At 37.0% G+C, this 22,932-nt stretch overlaps 1 protein-coding gene across 1 annotated transcript in view; it reads left to right on the top strand.

Moving 5' to 3' along the window:
• The window catches only part of UGCG (UDP-glucose ceramide glucosyltransferase), a 38,070-nt gene extending 18,612 nt beyond the window's left edge, over window positions 1–19,458 (top strand). Inside the window, exons 2-9 of the mRNA XM_039733284.1 lie at window positions 8,192–8,333; window positions 11,769–11,871; window positions 12,777–12,878; window positions 13,265–13,377; window positions 14,953–15,131; window positions 15,575–15,661; window positions 16,089–16,278; window positions 17,021–19,458. Of these exons, the coding sequence (XP_039589218.1) occupies window positions 8,192–8,333; window positions 11,769–11,871; window positions 12,777–12,878; window positions 13,265–13,377; window positions 14,953–15,131; window positions 15,575–15,661; window positions 16,089–16,278; window positions 17,021–17,191 (1,087 nt within the window). The 3' untranslated portion in view covers window positions 17,192–19,458. The remainder of the gene's footprint in view (window positions 1–8,191; window positions 8,334–11,768; window positions 11,872–12,776; window positions 12,879–13,264; window positions 13,378–14,952; window positions 15,132–15,574; window positions 15,662–16,088; window positions 16,279–17,020) is intronic.
• The last annotated feature ends 3,474 nt before the right edge of the window (window positions 19,459–22,932 follow it).

Below are 22,932 nucleotides of genomic sequence, written 5' to 3'. Positions count from 1 at the left end.
GAACACTGCTGCTGACTGGATGCTAATTGGACCTAACTGCATTCCCCACCATCCTCTGGCCTGGTCATCCAGCCACCTGTTATTCCAGCAAAGAGTGCATCTGTCCAAGACATGGGGAGCCAGTTTCTTCCAGAGAATGCTGTGGGAAATAATGTCAATGGCCTTACTGAGTCAAGGTAGACAGCACCTATAGCCCTTCCCTCATCTACCAAGTGGGTCACCTTGTCACAGAAGGTGATGAGGTTGGTCAAATAGGACCTGCCTTTCGTAAACCTATGCTGATCCCCAGGTTGTCCTGTACATACCATATGATGACACTCAAGATGATCTGCATCAGAACCTTCATAAGCACTGAGGTTATGCTGACAGGTCTGTAGTTAGTTCCCCAGATCCTTCTTCCAACCTTTCTTGCAGATGGCTGTCATGTTGGTAGCCTCCAGTAAACTGGGGCTTCCCTCACAACCAGGACTGCTGGTAAGTGATCGAAAGAGGCTTGGTGTGCATTTCCTTGAGCTCTCTCAGTAGCCTTGCATGGATCCCATCCAGCCCCAGACACTTGTATGTCAAAGGTTTGTCCCAGGTTATGGGGCCTTCATTCTGCTCCCTGTTCCTTTCTTTCACTCAGGGACCTTGTTACCTGAAGAACAACTGGTCTCACTATTAGAAACTGAAACAAAGAAGACAGTATCTGAGCCTTTCCGTATAATTTCCCATTATGTGTCCCTCTGCATCCAGTAAAGGATGGAGGTTCTCCTGAGCTCTCCTCTTGTTGCTAATGTGTTTATATATACATTTTATTGTCTTCTATGGCAGTAGCAAGATCAAATTCTAGTTGTGTTTTGGCCCATCTAGTTTTCTCTGTCCATAACTTAATGACCCCAGAGCTGCCTGCATTGTCTTTCAAAGGTCATAAACTTTCCTTTTCATCCTGAGTTCCAGCCAAAGCTCCTTTTTTAGCCAGGTAGGTCATCTTCTCTGCCATGTGTCTTTTGGCACATGTGGATGGCCTGCTGGCTGTACCTTTAGGATTTCTTTCTTGAATGTGAGGATAGCCTCCCAAGGTTCTCTGTTGAACAATCTCCTAAACAGGCCAAAGTCTGCCCTCTGGAAGTCTGAGGTGGCAGTTCTGCTGACCCTTCCTACTTTTCCAAGAATTAGAAAGTCCATAATTTTGTGATTGCTGAGCCACAGACAGCCTCCAATCAATCATCCCAGCATCCACCAGTCCTCAGATCACAAACAAAAGATCCAGCGCGGGCCCCCCCCAATGGGCTCACTCAGCTTTCTGGCACCATCAGGATCTTCTACACACTTCAGGAACCTCCTAGACTGTTTCTTCTTTGCTGTATTGTATTCCCAGCTGACATCTGTTAAATTGAAGTCCCCATGAGAAAAAGGGCTAATGATTATGAAACTTCTCCCAGCTGCTTGTAGAATATTTCATCTGTCTTTTTTTCCTGGTTGGGTGGTCTATAACTAACTTTCACCAGGGCTTCTGCCTCTTTGGCCTATTACCCTGATTACTGCCCAAAAACACTTAACACTGTCATCACTATCATTAAACTCTAGACAATCAAAGCAGTCCCTAACATGCTGGCTACCCCACCATCTCTCTTTCTCTGCTTATCCCTTGTGAAGGGTTTATAGCCATCCATTGTAGCACTTGAGTTGTTGTACCATGCTCCGTGGTGATAGCTATGTCTTATGTCTTAGTTTTCCAGCTGCACAATGGCTTCCACCTGCTCCAGTTTTTGCCCTATGCTGCATGCATTGGTGTAGATGCACTTCAGCTGGACAATTAATCCTGCCACCTTTTTTTGGAGGTTTGTGACAGTTTTCAAACACTTCCGTTGTTTCTAGGACATCGATGACTCTTGTGTCTTTGCTGCAACATAGATCTCAATCCCCTGCCTCCATTGAGATGGCCAGCTGACAGATCTCACTAGCACGCTGTTCCTTAAATACTAACAGGCTGTCCCCAAGCTTATTTCTGCCATGCCTGATATTTATCCCTTCCCCCTTTAAATTAGTTTAAAGTGCCTACAATGAGCTGTGATAATATCTATGCAAAAATCCTTTCCCCCTCTTTGAGACAGGTATACCCCATATGTTGCCAGCAGGCCACGGTGTCACGTAAACCAACCATGGATCAAGAAACCCAAAATTCTGCTGATGACACCAGTTAAGAGCAAGGTATTATATTCTGCTTGATCTTCCTGTGATGTTTCTTCTCTCATCCTTCTTTTCAACTGGAAGGATAGAGGAGAAACTATTTGTGTTCTGATCCTGTAACCAGTTGTCCCAAGGATATTATTCTGGGTACATTATTTTCCATATAGAAGTCCTATTTCTGTATAAAAGGGATTCTTGGTTACTTAATTTTAAAAGGATCAGATGACTGTAAAAAAAGTTACTGCTGTGAGGTACTGGAACTTTTTTGTCTGACTTCTTATGTGGAACTGTCTTTATACTATTACATTAAGGGTAGGATTTTATGTCTGCTAATATTAGAATTGGTGAAGTGGTGGTGCTGTTAATAATTTCATGAATTTAAGGGGGTTGTCTGTAATATTTTTTGAAATCCTCCAGTCTTGTTCAGTTGTATTTAATGTACTGACCAGTGTGGTATACCAGAAGCAAATTTCATTGTTTTTTCTTTTGTGGATAAAGGTACCAACTTTTGGGAGTGTTTTAATTATATATACCTGGTTAAATGCATATTTGTATAGACAGATATATTTCATTATATATATGAAATGTGAAGTGAAGAAGATATGAGGAGCCCATCCTTTTTACCTTTCTGTTACCAAAAGGAGAATAATCTCACATTTTCTTATTCTTGTTTAGGATAAGACCTTATGCCTTGTATTCCATAGTAGACCAACACTCCACAAAGACCTGTTTGAGAGTTTCAGGTCACTAAAAATTCAGTAGTAGAAGCATGAAAACAAGTCCCTTTCAGAAATAGTGATCTGCTACCTTATCTTGATGGTCTATGAAACCACAGTCTTCAGAGAATGTCATAAGTGCTTTCTGCATCTTGTTTTGCTGTCTAGCAATATTTAAGTATCTGTTACAAATTTCTCATCAAGATTTACTTACCTGCCTCTAACAGGATAGTTCTTAGTTAAACTAGCTGCTGAGGGAAGGTTGACATGAGGGAATAAGGACTGTTGAGGTTTTTTAGCTGTGTTTAAAATGTGTATGTCTGAGAGACCCAGCAGCTTGTCTACTGTAGCAAGGCTTTTGGTTGTGCTAGAAGAGATGGCAAAGGACTTTTTACAAGGTCATGTAGTGATAAGAGAAGGGGGAGTGGCTTCAAACTGGTGGAGTAGGTTAGATTAGATATTGAGAAGAAATGCTTTACTTCTGAGGGAGGTGAGGCACTGGAACAGATTGCCCAGAGAAGCTGTGGGTGCCCCATCCATGGAAATGTTCAAGGCCATGTTGGACAGGGCTGTCAGCCACCAACAGTGGTAGGTGTCCCTGTCCATGACAGAGCATTGGAACTTGATGGCCTTTAAAGTCTCTTACAGCCCAAGTCATTCTGTGATAATGCTCTTCTGCCCTTAATGAGCTGGGGAGAAGCAGTGTTGTCTGGGCTTTTTTTTATTTTTTAATAATTTGGTACAGATTAGCAAGAATTCATTCTGAACAGTGATAAATTGTTGGGATTTTGTCTTTGGAGACTTTTTTCCCCTCTGCTGAGAGATAATCTGGGGTACAGGTGCTTCTGGGTTAATTATTATTGTGATAAGCAACCAAGTTACAGAAGATTTTACAGATGCTTTTTCCATTATGCTGGATAGTGAAACTATAGCTGTTGACATGATTCCCATGTGGCTGCATTTTCTTTTTTCTTTCCTCATCTATGTATGCCAGTACCACATGGTATAAAAAAAAAATTCAGTTTCACTGCCTAGGGACTGCAGGCTGATTAATTTAATAAATGTGGATGCCAAAGTGCTTAAATATAACCTGGCTACGTTCACACATGTTATCTGAAAGTGCTTATGAATACTGCTCTGCCAGCACCTGTTTCAGAGTTCAAAGGTCGTTGTTGGTTTTGACTGCTTTGAACTAATACCAGTGCAAAATGACATATATTATTCCATACATGTTATGAACCTTTGTGGAAGGATTGCTTGGTTTTATAATTTTGAACTGTGTGTGTTATACATGCAGAGTAATACAGAAATTAAGACCTTTGTCATCACAAAGTATGTCTAAGAGAACTGAACCAGCATAAGCACAAGTTAGTGCTCAAAACCATCTTCATCTTACCTCTCTTTGGAGACTTTGGTACATAATACTGTAGCAGATTCACTTAAAATGTACTTCCATCAACAGTGTTAATGATCTTTAAATTTAGCCTATTATTTTGACTTCCATGTTACATGTTAGCCTGAATTTCAATACGGTAACTTTTTTAATGGTTGGCCTGTTTCTCTGGTAGGTTTTCAATTTAATTCTTTCTCAGAATATGTCACTTCACAAATAGTCCCCAGTGTAAAATGATTGATTTACTGTTAATTTGCTGTTTGGTACATGGACTCTTAACAGAGCACCATAGTTACTTTAGTGTCACAATACCTCAATGCTTTCAAAAGGGCAGGCTGCCACTTTTGTGCAATGTTATGAATAGCACATGAACTGAAGTCTTAAGATAGAATGTTAGGGACATTCTTGCCAGTTGCTGTCAAAACTGTATTGTGCTTCAGAGCTGAATGGACTGTGATAATGCTGCATGTCTTATTTGTGTGTTTTGCATGGTTTCTCTCTCTCGTTCTTTCGCTTACTGTAATTCATTAATCACCCTCATAATATATACTATGTCAGCATGATTTGTAATATGTTGCCTTGCAAGAGTCTGCAGTTTTTTCATTTCATGCTTACTCACCACAGTCCTTCATCAGACCTGTCTTCACAACTTTGTACCCTGACAATTCCTTATAGTATTTCCTGTTTGTCATGGCTTTTGTTGCTGTACAAAGCTCTATGAATTGCTATACTTTTTTTTTTTTCCTCCCTTGTGTTACCTACTTTTTGACCCTCCTGGTCAAAGTTGCATTCTTGACACTCTCCCTTTTTATTGGCACTAAAGGCCTTATTTCCTGTTATGTTTTTGAACATTGCAAGGAAAATTTCTGCCTTGCATAGCTATCTGAATTACTGCTTTTTTTTTCTCCTTTGGTCTGAGCGTCCCTTGGTCAGTTAAATGATCAGCAAGACTATTTGAATTTACCTCTGAAGAGCCCAGGCCTGGACTCAAAAACAGCACTAGGACATAATCTGCTTTGTTCTTCTCTCTTTTTGGTCAACCCATTGTTTATTTTCTATAACATTATGCTCATGATGTCTAGCCGCTAACATGCCTAAAGGCAAACATGCTGGCTGGGACTGATTAGGTATCAAATGCCACTGTCCCACTTCAGGGAAAAAAAAATCTAGAGATTTACTGGAATCTCTTCTCTTACTGGAGCTTCTTCATAGTCCAGTAATTTTACTTGGTAAAGATGAGAATTGATATAATTAGATACATATTGCAAGAAAATAGTCTTTCAATCTGACTATTCTTCATGGTAGAGAATTGCAGTATGTGGTGCATATGTTAATTTGCAAATTTTATTTCTGCAGATACTTGTCCTCCAGTTATTTATATATATGTATTTTCTTGATGCAAATTCAATTGTATACTGGCCCATGGTTACGATGTGGTTTACCACAGAAAACCAAAGGAAATGAAGCCTCTGTGAATAAAAGAGATTGGACCCAGAAAGATTCGAAATATACCCAAAAAATGTGATTAAAACCAAAGGAGGTTAGATGTTGGTACCAAAAAATTGATATATTTTATGTAATAGTAAAAGAGGCAAAGAGAAAGGAAGAGGAAAGAAAGAAATAGAAAAAGAGGTGTGCATGGGAGTGGAGTGGCAGGAGCAGAGTGACAGGGGTTAGTTGGAAGCATGTTACCACCCAAGGGTCCCAAAGACGTCTCGTTGCTCCCCTCCATAGGATCTTCTCGCTGGTGAGGGTCCCCGTCGCCGCCACCACGCACTGAAGAGTTCAGAATTCCGTGGGTTCATCCTCGCTTGGGGCAGGTGGGAATGCCCGGGTGCAGGGGGCCAGTTTGACGCCGTCCCTTGGGACACTGAGGGTCTGCTGCATCATCTGCAGTGCTCTGGGGCAGGGTCTGGGGACCCCTTTGGGGAGCCTTTGATGGCCGTGACGCCCCCGCTGCTGTGGACAAGCTTTTCCCGGGGTGAAGGGGCCCTCGGGTGATCTCCTCTGCCCAGAGGAGGATGGGCGGTCACTGCCTCTCCCCCGAGGCTTTCCAGCACACCCCAGACCTCTCCTCCCGCAGCCTTTGGTGCCAGGGTCTGTGCCAGCTTGGCAGCTGACAGCCCTGGGGCTGCAGTCTCCCTTCTGAAGGTGTTTCCTTTGTGAATGTTTTCTTCTTTCCGAGCACCTGAGTTTACAGTCTCTTATCTCCACCAGCGAGCACTTCACGCCTTCAGTCAGAAGGTCTGTTCAGGGTGTGGTGGTCTTCTCTGCAGCCTTTGTAACAGTTTTACTATATAGGTAAAAGTCTTTCCTGAAGATGTTTAAGCCGTAAATGATAACATTCAGTCTCCAATACCCATCAATCTTTCGGAATTCAATTTTGTGTTCGTTTACACAGGGGTGTAGGATTAAACATTCGTTTTAGTGAGTTGTGATGTTATTGCCAACACATTTTATATATTCATTGTGGCAATTAGGGACATGTTTTAGTTGTGGACTTGGTAGTGCCAGGTTAACAGTGTGACTTGATGATCTTAAATGTCTTTTTCAAAACCTAAACAATTCTGATTCATTGCTGAAATACCAGAAACTGTTTGAAATTGTGTGTAAAAGTTTATCTACGGTTCTGACTCAGCCTGGTGTCAGGATTTTTATACTACAGTTAATTGATCCTTAATATTTATTGAAATTGTTAACAAAGTGATCAGTAGGATCAACTGTTTCCTTTGTGCTTTCAGTTTTCTCTGAACTTTGCATAACTTGATGCAGGAAAAAGCACCTGAGTCTTTCAATTTTTTGCCTTGTTTACAGTAAATTGGTTTTTATTATTATTTTGTTATAATACTATGTTATAAATGACAATATTATATTGGCCTTTGCATTTAAGTATTAGCTTTTGCATGTTGTTATTGTTTGAAATGGTACAATATATTGTTACTTTTAAATGTTTTTGGCATAGTATAATCTCTCAGTTTATGTAGGCACCGTATAACTTCTTTAAATAGCAGTGTAATATATATATATATATATATATATATATATATATAAAATTTCTTAGACCGTAGCCTAATAGAGACTGTGGGATGTTGAAGTGCTTTTTCATGTAACTAACTCAACAAATGGTGTAAAATAATTAAGTAATTTCCCACATTCAGGGACTGTCTTATCTGAAAGACAAGGTAACAGGGGCAAAAAAGCAGAACACTGAGAAAAGAAGAATTTATTAACCCTCATTATCAGGGAATAAAACCACAAGAAGAAATAAAATATATTGATCTAATCAACAGGATGGCATGCAGACAAGTCAAAGGTCAAACTGAGCAGGAAAATCCCTGAAACATCTAAAATCACAAGAATGTTTGAATAATGAATTAAACTCATGAATATGTATGCAATGTAACAGTATATAGAGAACATTGTTTTACACTGGCTGGTGTGTTTTCTGGCCCATCGCAAAAAACACCCCAGCTGTGGATATTTGTACTTTTTTTTATGCCATATTAAATTTTTAAAAATCCTCAAGTGTGAACTTTGTTTTTCACATACTGTGAGTTTTAATGCTGTGAAGGAAGGCAGAACAATCTCATCTCTGTGTCAGTTTGAAAAAAGGTTATATTCCTGTTGCTCAAAATGCATTGTGCAAAATGCATTAATCTGAAATATCTATTAAGTTAAATAAAGCTGAATGTAAACTACATGTCATGCTAAGACTTTTTCTAGGTGTTGCCTTTGACATCAGCTGTTGACATCAACTGTTGGATAGAAAAACAGCTGTTTTTTCAACAACTAGATTTAATTCTTTTTGCAGCCATTTTAACTCCAAAGCTTTCTTAGTTCTGACTGTATTTTGAATGGCTTTCTCTAGCATATTTTCTTAAGTGGTGTTATATGCTATTTCTCATTACAGACGCCTCCACCTCAATAAGAAAGCCACGGACAAACAGCCATATAGCAAGCTTCCTGGTGTTTCACTTCTAAAGCCGTTAAAAGGTGTGGATCCTAACCTGATCAACAACCTGGAAACCTTCTTTGAGCTGGATTATCCTAAAGTATGTATTTTATTTAGTGTAGGTTTTTTTCCTCCTATGTCTCAAAAAGCCACATGACAAGCTTGGATGGAAGTTATGCTGCTTGATTGTCTTGGAAGGATTTTTTTTTTCCTTCTGTAGAAAATGTATCATTACATATTTTACATGTTGCAAACACAACTTACACCTTTTTAAAAAGCTGTCCATTGAGGAGCATGCCCAAGGCTTATGGGTGAAACATACTCTACACTCCACTAAGATTTGCTTAATCAATATTCCTGTATTGTGGTGTTTATAGATTGAAGTGTTTCAAACTGCTGCAAGAGCTTACTTGAGAGGCAAGAAATTCTCCTCAGCTGACTACTTCTCTGTAAGAGATCCTCCAATAGAGAATACTTTAACTGATAGCCTGAAACTTTTTGGTGGTTCTTACTGATGAAGAGTTGCTCAGTGATGAGGTAGTGTGCCTCACCAGTTGTTGGCAGGTAGGGTAGTCTCTAAGCTATGTGTTAGTGTTGGGGAGCAAATAGATCATAAAAGCTTACATTTGCTGTTGAGCACTGTTTGAATGTGTAATACAAGCAAAAAAACAATGTAGTTGATAAGTGTGTCAGATGCTCTCCTTGCTCTAAAGAGCTTAAAAGAAGTCTGTAAATGTTTGCTGTATCATTCAATATTTGAAGTATGCTCCTGTGGATGGGAAGAAGTACATTTTTTGCTGGATTTATGTCTGCTGAATTCTGAAATTTCAAATTAACTTTAGTATAAAAAGTCCTCTTTTCTCAATTCTTCTCAAAACTGCCACTGATGCTGCTTCTCCAGTTGTAAAAGGTCAAAGGTTTGTGTGAGCTGTACAGTAAGTTTTGTTTGTGTATTCTGAGAGCCTTAAACTGACACCTCAGTAGGCAAGCTGAAACAAATAACAATCCCTCGCAACTGGAACTAATCAGAAATTGGAAACTTTTTCTTTGTAATGAAGCTTTGAGCCTTTTGAAAAGCTTCAGACATGAACATATGAATTCTTTCAGCTCAACAAAGTGCAATAAAGTGTGGCCAAACAGATTTTGAAGCATACTTGAGGCAAGCTGTGTATGCCAATATTGCAAACAGTGCAAAGAATCTTCAGCAATATCATAAACTGTTATATGACCTCTAATGAACATCCAAACATTATGCAGCTGAAACATTTGGCTACAAATAGAACTTGTTTGATGATGAAAAAAACAGTTATGTTGGATCTTGCTTTACAAGAGGTTGTCTTGGTCCTTAGTTATGAAAACACATGGGTAATAATCTTAAAATGTTGCTACCCCACAAAAATCTGAGTTTCAGATAATAGTAGATAGTTATGCTTTTTCCAAGGAGAATGAAGTTGCATGTGTGAATGCTTCAGTTTACTGCAGCACAGATTAGACCGTGTGAGCAAGGTCCCCAAACTGTCTGAAAAACTTTTTTATAGTTACTGTTCAGAAATACTTGAAGAGATTGACCACAAAAATTATAGTAACAGTATTTCCTGGTATTCCAAGTTCAGCTGTGCAGTGAAAAATTATCGTGAAAGATTAATCTGAAACTTTTTCCAGTGAAGCTGGATTCAGCCTGCAGTGATAATGATTCTCTTCTGTGATACTCCATGTGTGAAATACTCTTCTCTTGAATGGAATCCAGTTATGCTGTCTCAAAACTGCAGGACCTAAACATAATATTTTTATCAGTGAAGAGCTCTCACCTACAGTGCATATTGTAATTCTGCAAAAGTTTCTCTATTCATATTAAATACAAATGAACCTGATGGCAATGTTTGTGTTTATAAGCATTTTTTTTACTTTGCTACTGCATACAAAGGCCATTTGTTTTGAATTTTTCTCTTCTCAAATATTGGAGTCTAAAATATGTCGTTTACTTCTGGTTGAATTTCTCAGAGAATATGGATATAGAAGTATCATTGCTGCTGTGGATTGAAGATTGATTATATAATGACTTGGAAAACCAGTTTTATTTTACAAATTTAATTTAATGTGCAGTATAAAAAAAAATTCTTCAGTTATTTATTTCTATGGCATTCATGCTATCAAGATTCTGTTGTGATGAGAGGACCTGTCTGCTTAATGACATGCTGTAAGATGGTAGAGTCAAACACTGCATGCTCCTTAGCCAAATTGACTTTAAGTTTGCATTCTGAAAGCTAAAGATATTTGCGTGATAGTTTGTAGTGCTAGAACAAATTTTAACTCCCATTTAAATGTTTATAACTTTCGTCAATATTCCAAATGTAGTTAGAGTAGATCAGGCTTTTGTGTAAAACAGTACCATTCATTAAGTTGAAGTATATATGTTTGGCTTAATATCTTCTATTGTATGGGATACCGCCTACTTAACAAGAGCATAAAATTTTTTCATTATACAGCCAATATGAAGTTTTCAAAATTCAGATAGTTTCTGCCTAACTGGTTCAGTGAAAATAAAGTTTAGTGAAATGATAAAATAGTATAAGGGAAAATAAGAACTGTTTTGATTGCTAGTTGGGATTCTTTTTTACAGAAACTACTGCAAATGTCCAAGAAAATTGGTTCTTCTTGTGACTGAATTTTTCAGTCTTGGACTGTAAAAATGGCTTCTGGGTATCCCGATCAGAAATTTGCATTTTTTGTATTTTAGTCTTTGTATTGGAGCTTTAATAGCTCTAATTTTAACAAGGTAAAAAAAAGTTATATCAAGTAAGAAGTATTTGCCTCATTGCAAAAGCAGAAGTACCTTTATCAAAGCTGCATCAATGTTGAGTGATTTATTTCTTTGCCCAGTATCACTAACTTGTACAAATATGTAGCAGCTACAGTTTTCCCTTTCCACTTGTTTTTTCAACCATTACTCTATTAATAAGAAAATACAGATATGTTACATATACATATTCCTGAGCTTTGTTGTACAACTAAGTATACATGTGTACACGTACTGTTCTCTGTGGGGTGTCTTCCAACTCTGTTCTGCACATGTGTCTATAAAGTAAAGGAATGGAAGATGTAGCTCAAAGGGATGCAGTCATAGTGTATCATAACCTCATTCTTTAATATTTCAGGTGCTGTAATTTCATTGAATATAATACTGGATTTAAGATTTGTATGTGAGCAAAAATGGAAGTGGAAAAAAAATTTACATTGTACACCAGAACGTCTTATTTCATGAATAATAAAAACCCTTCAATAATAGCAGAAGTAATGTTCATCAGTGAAAGAGTTCATTGAGACACAGCCTTAGTTGTTTTTTCACAACTACTTGGCTGTGCATTAAAAAACTAGACTCATTTAGCTGTAAAACAACCCCTTTGTTTTTAATTCTATAACAGCACTCTATTTTTTTAGCTTACTACGCTCTTAAGCTTTATTTCATAGACCGTATAGATCTTAGCTGTATGTGTGTAAATATATATGTGAGTGTATACATTTTTGTTTTTACTAGTATGAAGTACTACTCTGTGTACAAGATCATGATGATCCAGCTATTGATGTGTGCAAAAAGCTCCTTGGCAAATACCCAAATGTTGATGCTAGACTGTTTATAGGTAAGCAGTGCAACTTGAAGGTGGGATTCTGACTTGTAAAATGATAGGTGTTAAAATCCATATGGAATACTCTACATGGAGTTGAAGACTCCATATGTATATGGACTTAAATAAATAGTTGTCTTGTTCAGCCCATGTTCCTTCTGTGGCTTAATCACCAGTTTGTGGTAAAAAGTAAGTTTGTCTGTGACATCAGTCCAAGAAAACTTTAGGAGGAATGGTTTGGGTAACCCCCTGCAGTTTTGCCTCCTAATTCTAAAACAACTGTTTAAATCCTGTCTTTGCACTGAACTAAATGTGCAGAAGGGGACTCAGATTTGTGGCTGTATTTGAGCTTGAGGTGTTGCAACAATCCTTTTTAGTCTTCTTAGGCCGTATGGCTCTTTCTTCACTTTGTTTGAATTAGTGGAGGAAAGGGGTATTAGAACAAGATAGTAAAATGTAATTGTTTTTTTTTCTCTGATATAAAAAAAACCTTACCATGTCTGTCAGCTGGATATAAAGGAGTGTGTCTCACTTTATTCTGCTCCTTTTTAGTTTTTCTGCTGAAATTACCATACAATCTTCATAATCATAGTCTCAAAGAATAAGAGATGAATAATGTTTACCTTACAAGAATGTAGTAATAAGCTTTATAGTTCTACTGCTTCTTTAATTACATTGATCTTGCTACCCTGCCATTTTAAGGAAGCATTGGAATATTTTTTGCTTTTATTTTTCCAATTATGAAATATAGAAGTGAAGGTATACTTAAAATATAGATATTTTGTATAAAAGTGGACTTTAAGAATTGGTGGGTAAATGTATACTCTTCTTCAGTTCATATATTTAAATATTTTGGATATTGAATCTGAATTCCAAAAACTCCCCATACATTAATTTTGTATGATATTTGTATTTTTTAGGTGGCAAGAAGGTTGGCATCAACCCCAAGATTAATAACTTAATGCCTGGCTATGAAGTTGCCAAGTATGATCTCATATGGATTTGTGATAGTGGAATCAGAGGTAGGTGCGTATGTGCTAACTGTTGAACTGTGCTTAATCACCATAAGCAAGCAGATTTTGGAGACTATTTTAACTGAGACTATAAGCAGAAATTAAAGTTAAAAGTCTGAAAATAAATGTTTTTGTGAAATAAAATATTAGCCTCTACTTAGAGGAGAAAATACCTTTAAAAATACTATTCAGACTATTTCCGTTTTATTTGTTGTTGATCATAACAATTGTTATTCACTAATTTTATTTTTCTGAAACCATTTTTATAAGATAGGACACATCAAAGCATAGGTAATCTTGATACTGGTAGTAAAATGAGAATTAGTGTCTCGCTGCTGTAGTCTGCTAATGACATAGTTGCTCCATCAAGTGTCATTTTTTCATTTGTCACTTAGTAACACCAGACACACTGACAGATATGGCCAATCAAATGACTGAAAAAGTGGGCTTGGTCCATGGGCTTCCCTATGTTGCAGACAGACAGGGGTTTGCTGCTACCCTTGAGCAGGTGAGTGCAGTGTTCTTTTTTTGCTTACAAAACCTTGCTACATGAAAGCTGTATTGTGAGTGAGGAAATGGCTATTTTTAGCTGCAGTCACACTTCCAACTCAGGGTAACTAGGACAGCTTCTAAGTGCTCCAAAATTCCTGTGTTCTGTCTGTTGGTTCAATATTTAGGTTTACAATATGAGCAGTAAAGATTACAAGATACACGTTTTGTATCTTTTTAATATTTAAAGTTATGGTATTTTAGTAAGAACAGATTTTTTAAATGAACTTTCCCATTTTGTGGTTTTTGAGTCGATATAAATTTTTAACACCTGTAATTTTCTATACCAGGAAGTTGCATAGATCTATTTGTTACAGGATCTGTGTCTGGTTTACTCTGACTCTTGTTCTGTAGTGCTAATTTATATCTTATAATAATTGTATTGTGAAAGTGAAAGGTTGATTCCTATCCACCATCTTCATATTACTCATTCTGTCCTATTCTCCCCTCTCCTCTTTCTCAGTAAGTTCTCTTTTGGTAGAATGAAGAGGTTGAGTTTGATTTTTTGTTCCTTGTGTCTCAAGGCATATAATCTAATCAATTTTTATTTGGAGCTGGCAAGTATAAGGCATTTTGGCCCCAAGGCTAGCTGATAGGAATGAAAGACAGACATGTGAGAGATGAAAGTGCGGTGAAATTCAGTTCTCCATCATTGCTCTTAAAGGAGAGAAGCTTTTGTGCTGATTTTTCTCTTCCTTTTTTCCCCCCCTTTTTTTTAAATGATACAAAGTCTGAATTTTTTCTTGCAAGACAAAAGCAGAGATCTATTGCACAAATTTCCAAGTACTGCTATTTGATAAAGCAAGAATTACAACTGCTGCTCCTGTATTCCTGGAAAAGCTTTTTGCCTGCTGATCCAGTACACTGCAAGATGAGCACACCTTTTCTTGAATGAGTTACTGTACAAGTGTGAAGACAGTCTACACTAAATAATAATAAGAGGCGCTAGCACTCATTCCCTCTGTTTTGTAAGTCATTCCTAGTCTTCAGGTACTGAATCTGGTAAAAAGATTTTCTCACAATCTGAGTTTTTTCTTCTTTGTTTTTGATTGCAAGCGTGCTAAGTAAACAAATTTCCCATGATTCTGTAGAATCATATAGTAAGTTTCTAAGAACGTATATGCAGGAATGCACTTAATTTTCACAGGAGGAAGGCAAGAACATGTCTGTTAGTTATCACCAGATAATACATTAATCTTAGTGATTACTTGGTTACTTAATGGATTTTTAATACATATATTCCCTAAGAAAAACCTCAGTAAATTAGAAATTAAATACAAAATTAAGTGCAGTAGTTCAATATGTGGATTTAAAACCTGCTTATAGATTTGCAAAAATACAGCCAATATCACCAATAGATTTCTCAGATCTGCTGATGATCTAGGTTTTTTAAAATGGTACTAAAGGTCTTTCCAAATACACCATCATAATTGGCCACACCTAGTGTTTTTTACCCTCCATAGGTTTCCAGAGGAAAAAGTTGTCAGTGTAGTACTTACATACAGAGTTTTAAATGCCTTTTTTCTTTTGACAGGTCTATTTTGGAACTTCACATCCAAGGTCATATATCTCAGCCAACTTAACTGGCTTTAAGTGTGTAACAGGAATGTCATGCTTGATGAGGAAGGATGTCTTGGACCAAGCTGGAGGACTGATAGCTTTTGCTCAGTATATTGCTGAAGATTACTTTATGGCCAAAGCTATAGCTGACCGGTAAGATGACTCTGAAGTCAGCTGATTGCTTTAGGTGTAGTTTAAATCTTTCTTTTTGGTTGCTTTTTGGTTTTTTTTGAACACATGGCACATGCTGTAAGTAGGTGTTCATGTCAGCTTCACATATATATAGTAAACATGTTAATGACATGTGCTTTGTCCTATCAGTATAAGGCTTTTCGAAATAGTTAAGCTATATAATTGTCAATTCCTTTAGAGAAAAGTTTCAGAACTTCATTTAAGTTCTGGGTTTTAGTTTGTTTTTTTCCAAAGAAGAGTCTTGTTGAAATATAGGGGGTTTTTTTTTGCCTACACCCATTGTAATAGTAGGGCACATATACCAAAGAAGCTTCTCAGGCTTAATAAAATTCTTGTGTTTGTTATCTAGTTGGTTTTTGCATCTCTTATTTACATGTTTTTATTATAACAAATTCCTTTTTCAGGGGCTGGAAATTTGCAATGGCCACTCAAGTTGCAATGCAAAACTCTGGTTCATATTCTATTTCTCAGTTTCAGTCCAGAATGATCAGGTAAGATTTTGATCTTTACTTCCTCTCCCACCCATCCCTGCCCCCTTCTTCTGATGGGGACAACCTGATAATGAGAGGGAATAAGTTTTCCAAGCTAATTTGATCTAATGCCCAGTGTGCTAAAGTTCAGTGCACAGCTTGATGCATGCTTCTTCGTTAGTGCTGGGAGAGAGGCGCTGACTTTCCTCAGAAAGGAAACTTGACTGTTACAAGTATTAAAAAAAATTAACACACCTCTGCCCTTAGTACCTTTGAAATACTATCCATAGCATCTTTGAAAGGGAGTTTTTTGCCGTATTTTATTTGCAGGTGTTTATTAAATGAGATAAGCCTTTTAGAAAATACCATGATGGCTCATTTGGTGAGGCAGGGGAGGAGGCGGTAATGAGTAATGCAAAGTCAAAACTGATTTGTTTTTCTTTTCTAGGTGGGCCAAACTACGAATTAATATGTTGCCTGCCACAATAATTTGTGAGCCTATCTCCGAGTGCTTTGTTGCCAGTCTTGTTATTGGATGGGCAGCTCATCATGTGTTTAGATGGGATATAATGGTATTTTTCATGTGTCACTGCTTGGCATGGTTTATATTTGACTACATTCAATTAAAAGGTGTTCAGGTATGTAAATTTTCCAGGAGGTTATTAAAATTAGTTACTGCCATTGATTTCAGCAAAAAGCTAAGCTTAATTACAACCATAAATAATTCTATTGACTTGCAGGAAATAACAGCTCCAATCCTGTTTCTTCTCAGTCTTCCACCTTCAGTTGCAGTATCATGAAAAGGAAGAAGTAGTTTTGGTTGCAATTTTGTATTCTACAAAATTCTGCACTTGCCCCTGACTAGGCTCTGAAAGTTTGTCCATCCCCTTAATTAATATTCATGTTCCAAATCTGCTCTACGTGGGCATATGCAGAAATTTTAATCTCTTTTGACAGTACAAGAGCAGGAGCTTTGTGGGATTTCATTTGGGAGGGTGTATTATTTTATTTTATTTTAGTTATCACTTTGTCCTATATTTGTTGAGGTGTATGTGTACTCATACATACTTTCTTCACTTCATTTTGTTATAATGGGCAAGGAGTACAACTGTAACCTACTTCCAAGGCCTCATAAAACTTTTAACATAGAAAGGTCACAAATGTGGACAGCATTTGTTCTAATGTTGTAGAAAATATTTAATATGGGTGATTGTATCTTGAACAAGAAAATATTCTTGGGTTTTAATCAAGGATGCTATTGATACATAAATCTGCCTAGTAAACTTTATAAAACATTTTTAAAAAGTTTAAAGTTACTTTAAAATTCCTCTTGAATTATCAGTATTATAATAATAATACCTTGCTTTCTATTATTTCTAGGGTGGTGCTCTGTGTTTTTCAAAACTTGATTATGCAGTAGCTTGGTTCATCAGAGAATCCATGACAATTTATATTTTCCTATCTGCTTTGTGGGACCCCACTATTAGCTGGAGGACAGGGCGCTACAGATTACGTTGTGGAGGCACTGCAGAAGAAATTATTGATGTATAGCCACACATTTGTAGCTGTGAATGTCAAAAAATGAAGGGGGAAAGAAAAGTATTATAAGTTGTTTATATACTTCCAAGAAAATCTACCTTCAGTAGTTTTATTACTTGTATGTTTGGTATCTGTTCTTCAATTTATTTTTGCATGGCACTTGCATCTGTGAAAATACATCTGTAGTCTTGGCCAAATGGTACCTTCCTTCTATGTACAAATAAAAATAGGGAGAATTGGTCCTGTCATCTGCTTTCTATTTAAATGCTCTGCAGTAGACTTTTTAAAAAAAAAATATCCTCTGGGATATGAACAGCTTCTTACTCCTTGGTGTGCTAGGCTAGCAAATCTAGGGTTCACATAGCTATTTTCCAGCTGGTTTGCACAAGGCTGTACCTAGTAAAATCATAGAGGTACAGCTGATTTTTGTTTTATCCCACTAAATTGAGCTAGTAATGAGACCTTGGGAAAGAAGCTCTGAAATGTTTTATGCCTACCTCTTGTAGTTGCTGCAGAACAATATCAATAGAAAGACTAAACTGCTTTGCAAAAGGAAACTAAAGTGAACCTGTAGTCTTGTGTTTATATGTATATAGGGAATATTTTAATCATTGCAGTAACCAAAAGTGGACTGAGTTTGATAAGAATGAGTTGGAAGGATTTAGTGGTCAGGCATGTATTATGGGCATCTTTTGGCCAAGTCTGATCTGGTTCTGTCTCTTGAACCTCGTTAAGCACTGTGCTGTAACTAGCCAAGGTGATCCCCTCAGTACTTCCATCCTTTTTTAAGGGGTGTTTGTTTTTCCCTGTGAGTGAATGCTTTCACTGGGTGGGGGGTGTTGGGTGTGTGTGTGGGACATAGTAGGGAGCAGAAATACATTTCAGAAACATTTCACACATGAGCTATTTTCTTACACAATGTCTTAAGAATGTAATTTCATGATGCAGGTATTTAATATCTTTGTAAAGTGAACATACATACCTATACTAGTCATAATTAAGTATTCAATTACAGTAGTTATTGTGAATATATTAAAGGGCCGGGTGAGTTTGCTGTTACTGATTAAAACTGTAGTCTTAATTTAGATATCAAACTAAGTTTACTCTTGGCTGTTTGCCTGTTAGTCTAGCCTTTGAATTGGACTTCTGTATTCCAGTGGTATGACTGAAAGGACTAGATTATAATGCATGCCATGGTTTTCCTCTCTCTGTACCCTGTAACTTGGTTTTCAACCTCATTGTGAAATTTCCTAATTTGTGGTGAACTGGACTTGTTTTCTTTGAACACTTTTTAGTTAAAAAAAAAGCATAGCAAAGCTAGAGAAGACTGTTGCATAAGCCTTTTGTTTTCATAATTGTATTTATGCTGCTTTACTTTTCTTCATATGGAATAGCATATTGTCACCGTGAACGTGAACTGCTAATTACAAGGTTATGTCAACAAAGCAGCTTTAAAAGTTGGATAATGATGTGTAGCATATTAGCAATAATGACATGTATTTATAAAAAATGGACTTTTTACCTTACTGAGCCAATCCCTTACCCATCATATGCTACACAAGTGTAATGTGTAGGTATTTGTTGTAAAACATACTCTGGGCCAAGATGCTTCATCCACCTTAATATCTCTTTTGCCTTATGGTTACATGGAACTTTTTTAATGGGCATTTCTGTATGAACAAAGGCTTGTGATGCATGCTTCATTCTTTTATCGTGAATCAGGAAGAAGCCCTTTTCCTGAGGAAAGATTTACACTGAAACCTAGTCTAGTTGTGACCCACAAAAACATTCTTTTTTAATATTGTTTTTGACATAGTTGAATTTTACTGACAATGTTTGTATCTACATTTGTTTCATGAAGTTTGATGCCATTCATTGCACTGCTGAAGTGAAGCTTAGCTTACTACTTAGCGTTATGCTGATTTCTATGCAGGCAATGGAACAGAACCAAAAAAAAAGGCTGAACAGACTTCCATTTAAAAAACTAGGTGGGGATAATTGTTTAACAGGTGCTTTGGTATTAGTAGAGCCATCTTTGGCTGTGAAAAATAAAGCTTCACTTAAGCAAATGGTTTCATTTGGGTATTGTTTGGTTGATGATGAAATGGAAACCAACAGTGTCAAATGTTGAAGACAATGCTGCAACAGAACTTTTAAAAGTTATAAACAGCTTATGTAAAAGTTATGTTGATTTACAGCTGTGTAGAACACACCTTGTTTATTTAAAATAATTGTATTGTTTTTTCCTTTATTTAAAAATAAATTTTGAATACAATCTATTTGGAGTACTTTTTTCCTTTCTTAAATAATGCTGTAATGTGACAGATTTAAGTGTTTATGGCAGTTTCGTTAGATTATATTTCTAATTAGTCTTCACAGCAGTAAAGGGATGCACATTTAAAGTTTTTATACAACAATGTGATCTCTTTTGGATTTTATATTTGGCTGAAATGAACTCAAATGTGCTAAATTGATTTTGAATTATTCTTAGTTTTTTAGAATAGCTTCAGTGTACAAAAATTTTACAAGTGAACAGCATAATTCCATATCTATTGTAACTATCCTAGATTCAGATTTTAGAGATTATATCTTTTGCCACAAAACATGTCAACATTGAGAAATAATGTTGATCCTTTGCTTTCAGGTACACTAACTTGAAAGCGCTGTGAACTTGCTCTGCCATCTAACTTGGCTTTTTTTGTCTCTTCCCTACCATTTATGAAGATTATGTGAAACCTAGTAAGAGACTGTGTTTATGAAAGGGTTGTTGGAATCCTGCATGGTTGGTGTAAACAAACACTGCTGGAATCACTTGAAAACTATTTATAGAAACTTAAATGTTTCCAAATGTATTTTGTGCTCAGTACATTTGCAGCCACAATACTTAAATCCTCTTTCCTCAGTCCCTTTATTACTTTCCTGCCTACTGCTAAAACAATGTTGTCATTTTACATTGTACTTTCAGTTGAAGTCTTTCTCCCTTGAATTCCTTCTGTTGCTCTCCTGTTTCCTGCTGAGTGCTGGCTGGCTACCTACATTTCCTCTCAAGTCTGTTTTGACAGCTGGAAAAGCTTGTCTCTAACCACCTGTTTTCACAAATCACTTCTGGAAGCTGTTTCATTAATCTTAAAAGCTTTCAAGACTCACACCTAATTTCTGATCATCTAATTTTAGGGTGGGTTTGAGCTCCAGTTATTCTTGGATTCAACTGGTTCCCCAACAGCACTAATACTTGTGATTGATAGCTGTTGAGCCTGAGGAAGACTAAAATTTAATATGGCAATAGATATATTTGTAATAGTATTTTAATAGTTATACAAAAAGATTTCTGCTTTTATAGTGTCCATGCTTGCATAAACAACACTTAGAAGGGAGAATGGCAGTGTACAGAATAGCAATAATTTCAAATTTAATCCATCTTTTGGGTCTGAGAATGTGTTAGTTTTGAACTAATGATCAGATTACACCTAATGGTTTACTACTTGGATATTAAGAGTGAATGGACAGGTTTACATAAGGTTTTTTCTAATCTCCTAAACTAAAATCTGTGTCATAGGCAGTACTTAGTGTTATAATGCAGTTATCTGGGCAGATGAGAACTTCCTGCCACAAAGTCATCTCTACTTTTATGTTGACTTTGGAGAATATATGAAAGATTCTTATGTTAGTGTTGTAAAACTGCACTGTAATTGAAATCAGGGTCCTGGGATGTGCTTTTAACAAAAAAAAAAAATTATAAAAAAAAACCAACCCAAAACACAACAGACAAACAAGAAACTCCCACCAGACAAACAAACAAAACCAACAAAACCAAACCAAAAACCATCACAACCAAGTAAACCACCAACCACAGAGCCAAACCCTGCTGACTGTGCATCCTGTTGATTCTGAGCCTTTAGAGTTGGACTGCTTAAAAGGTTCTGCACTGTCCAAACCCACTTCAATTGCCAGGTGTCACACAACTGAGAATAAGTGATAATTCTTATGGTAAAATTCACCACATTCTGCTTTTGTTTATTTGGCAGGTCCCCAAATGTTTCTTTGTAACAGTTTCTAAGGGCAGGTGGCTGTGTTTTCCATTTTAAGTCCTACTTGTAATCAGTGTCCAGTTCTCCCTACAAATCCAACATTAAATGTAAGCATACCAACCAGTCTTGTGGATCCTAAGGCTTTGCTGATGTTCAGCTATAACCTTGCAAGGTTGTGACCCGTGGGTTTGCTTTTCAAAGGCAGTTCTTGGTTAGCGTCCTGCAAATGTTCTAACTTTGCTGAAGCCCTGCAGGGTCCATCTGAAAGAGGACAAGTATCTAACAACCCTTTTAAGTGGAAGATGTTTGTGCTGCCCATCTTTACACTTAGGTTAAAATAACTAGCCAGCTTAATCCTAAACCTAAGAGACACTAAAAATTAAAGTATTTTCAAAAGTAAAGTATTTCCAAGACAGCATTTGGAATGCTTTATTTCTTGAATTCTCATCAGATCAAGAGTGGACTGCCACTTATGTGTGATTTGTGCTTCTGTGGAGAATATGCTGCTTCTTGATTGGAATCAGATGTAATGATTTTTGCCTAATTGTTGGTGTGACTGCAGATGTTCAATTAGGAAATGCACTAGAAGTTTATGGATTGCTGCATCTTTCTGTCTCATCCCTCCACACATTCCCCCAACACATTTTTTCCCAGTTTCAGGCAGGAAGGAAGGGCCTCAGCCAAAAGCCCATGTGCCAGCTGGAATTAACAGCCATTTTATATGTAGCCAATTTGTGGGTGAATGGGAGAGGTCAGGCTCATGTGCCTGTGCAGGAAGCCAGTAAATTCACAGAGAGCACAAAGCAGGAGCTGTCAAAAGAAATCTCTTCACTGGGCTTTGACATGAAGTGAATTATTATTCTTGACTTTGTCTTTGCATCCTCTGGGCCTGTGTTAAACTTAGATCTGCTCACAGGGTGGAAGTGAGCTCAAGCCAATTTAAAGCTCTGCTAGCTCTCCCCCTGCCTTTACTGTATGATGAATAGCTTTTCTTCTTTTAAGGCTTGCCTGATGCCTGGAAGAGTGTATTTTTACATGTTGAACAGTAACTTTTTTTTTGTGGCAATGACTATGCCTTTTCTATGATACCAAAATGCTGGAAGAGGTGATGAGGCAAACACAGGCCTGTAGAGTACACATGTAGAATGCAGTAACTCATTCAAAAGTTACTCCCTTACCTTATAGAAATGAGAAAATGGAAGCTGTGAAGCCTTTGAGGGAATTTGTACATACAATTTTTGTTTTTCTATTGCATGTATGCATACTACACACATAAAGGTGTAGGTGCATGCCATTTTTATGTATGAACTTTTATATATAGATATATATGTACTAATGGCAAACTAAAACCTTGTAAGAAGCCTTGATTTTGACAAACCTATTCTTTCTGTAAGTGGACCAGACAGGTAAATTAATAATTTGCTAGTATAAAAGGCCAGCAGCACAAAATTAAATAAATCATGAGCCACTGGATCTAGTATCCAGTTCCATTTCACGTCTCAGTAAGCAGACAGAGGAAAGCTCATAACTTGTAATTTTCTTCCTGGATGTTTTACTTATAAGCTTGAACAAGGTTTTATCCATCTAGGTTTTTGCATCTTCCACTAAGAATTCAGAAACTCTGCTTCCTTAGCTGGCAGCCCCCCAAATCTGAGCAAGGCAAGGCACATACTTTTGTCACTTGCCTCCTTTCTGTTCAGTTTCATTGACTTCTGCTCTTCTCTT

Source organism: Passer montanus, unplaced genomic scaffold (genome assembly GCF_014805655.1).
Source record: "Passer montanus isolate IOZ18808 unplaced genomic scaffold, ASM1480565v1 scaffold85, whole genome shotgun sequence".
Lineage (NCBI taxonomy): Eukaryota > Metazoa > Chordata > Aves > Passeriformes > Passeridae > Passer > Passer montanus.
The sequence above is the reverse complement of the archived record's forward strand: the minus strand, read 5'-3'. Positions and strand labels throughout refer to the sequence as shown.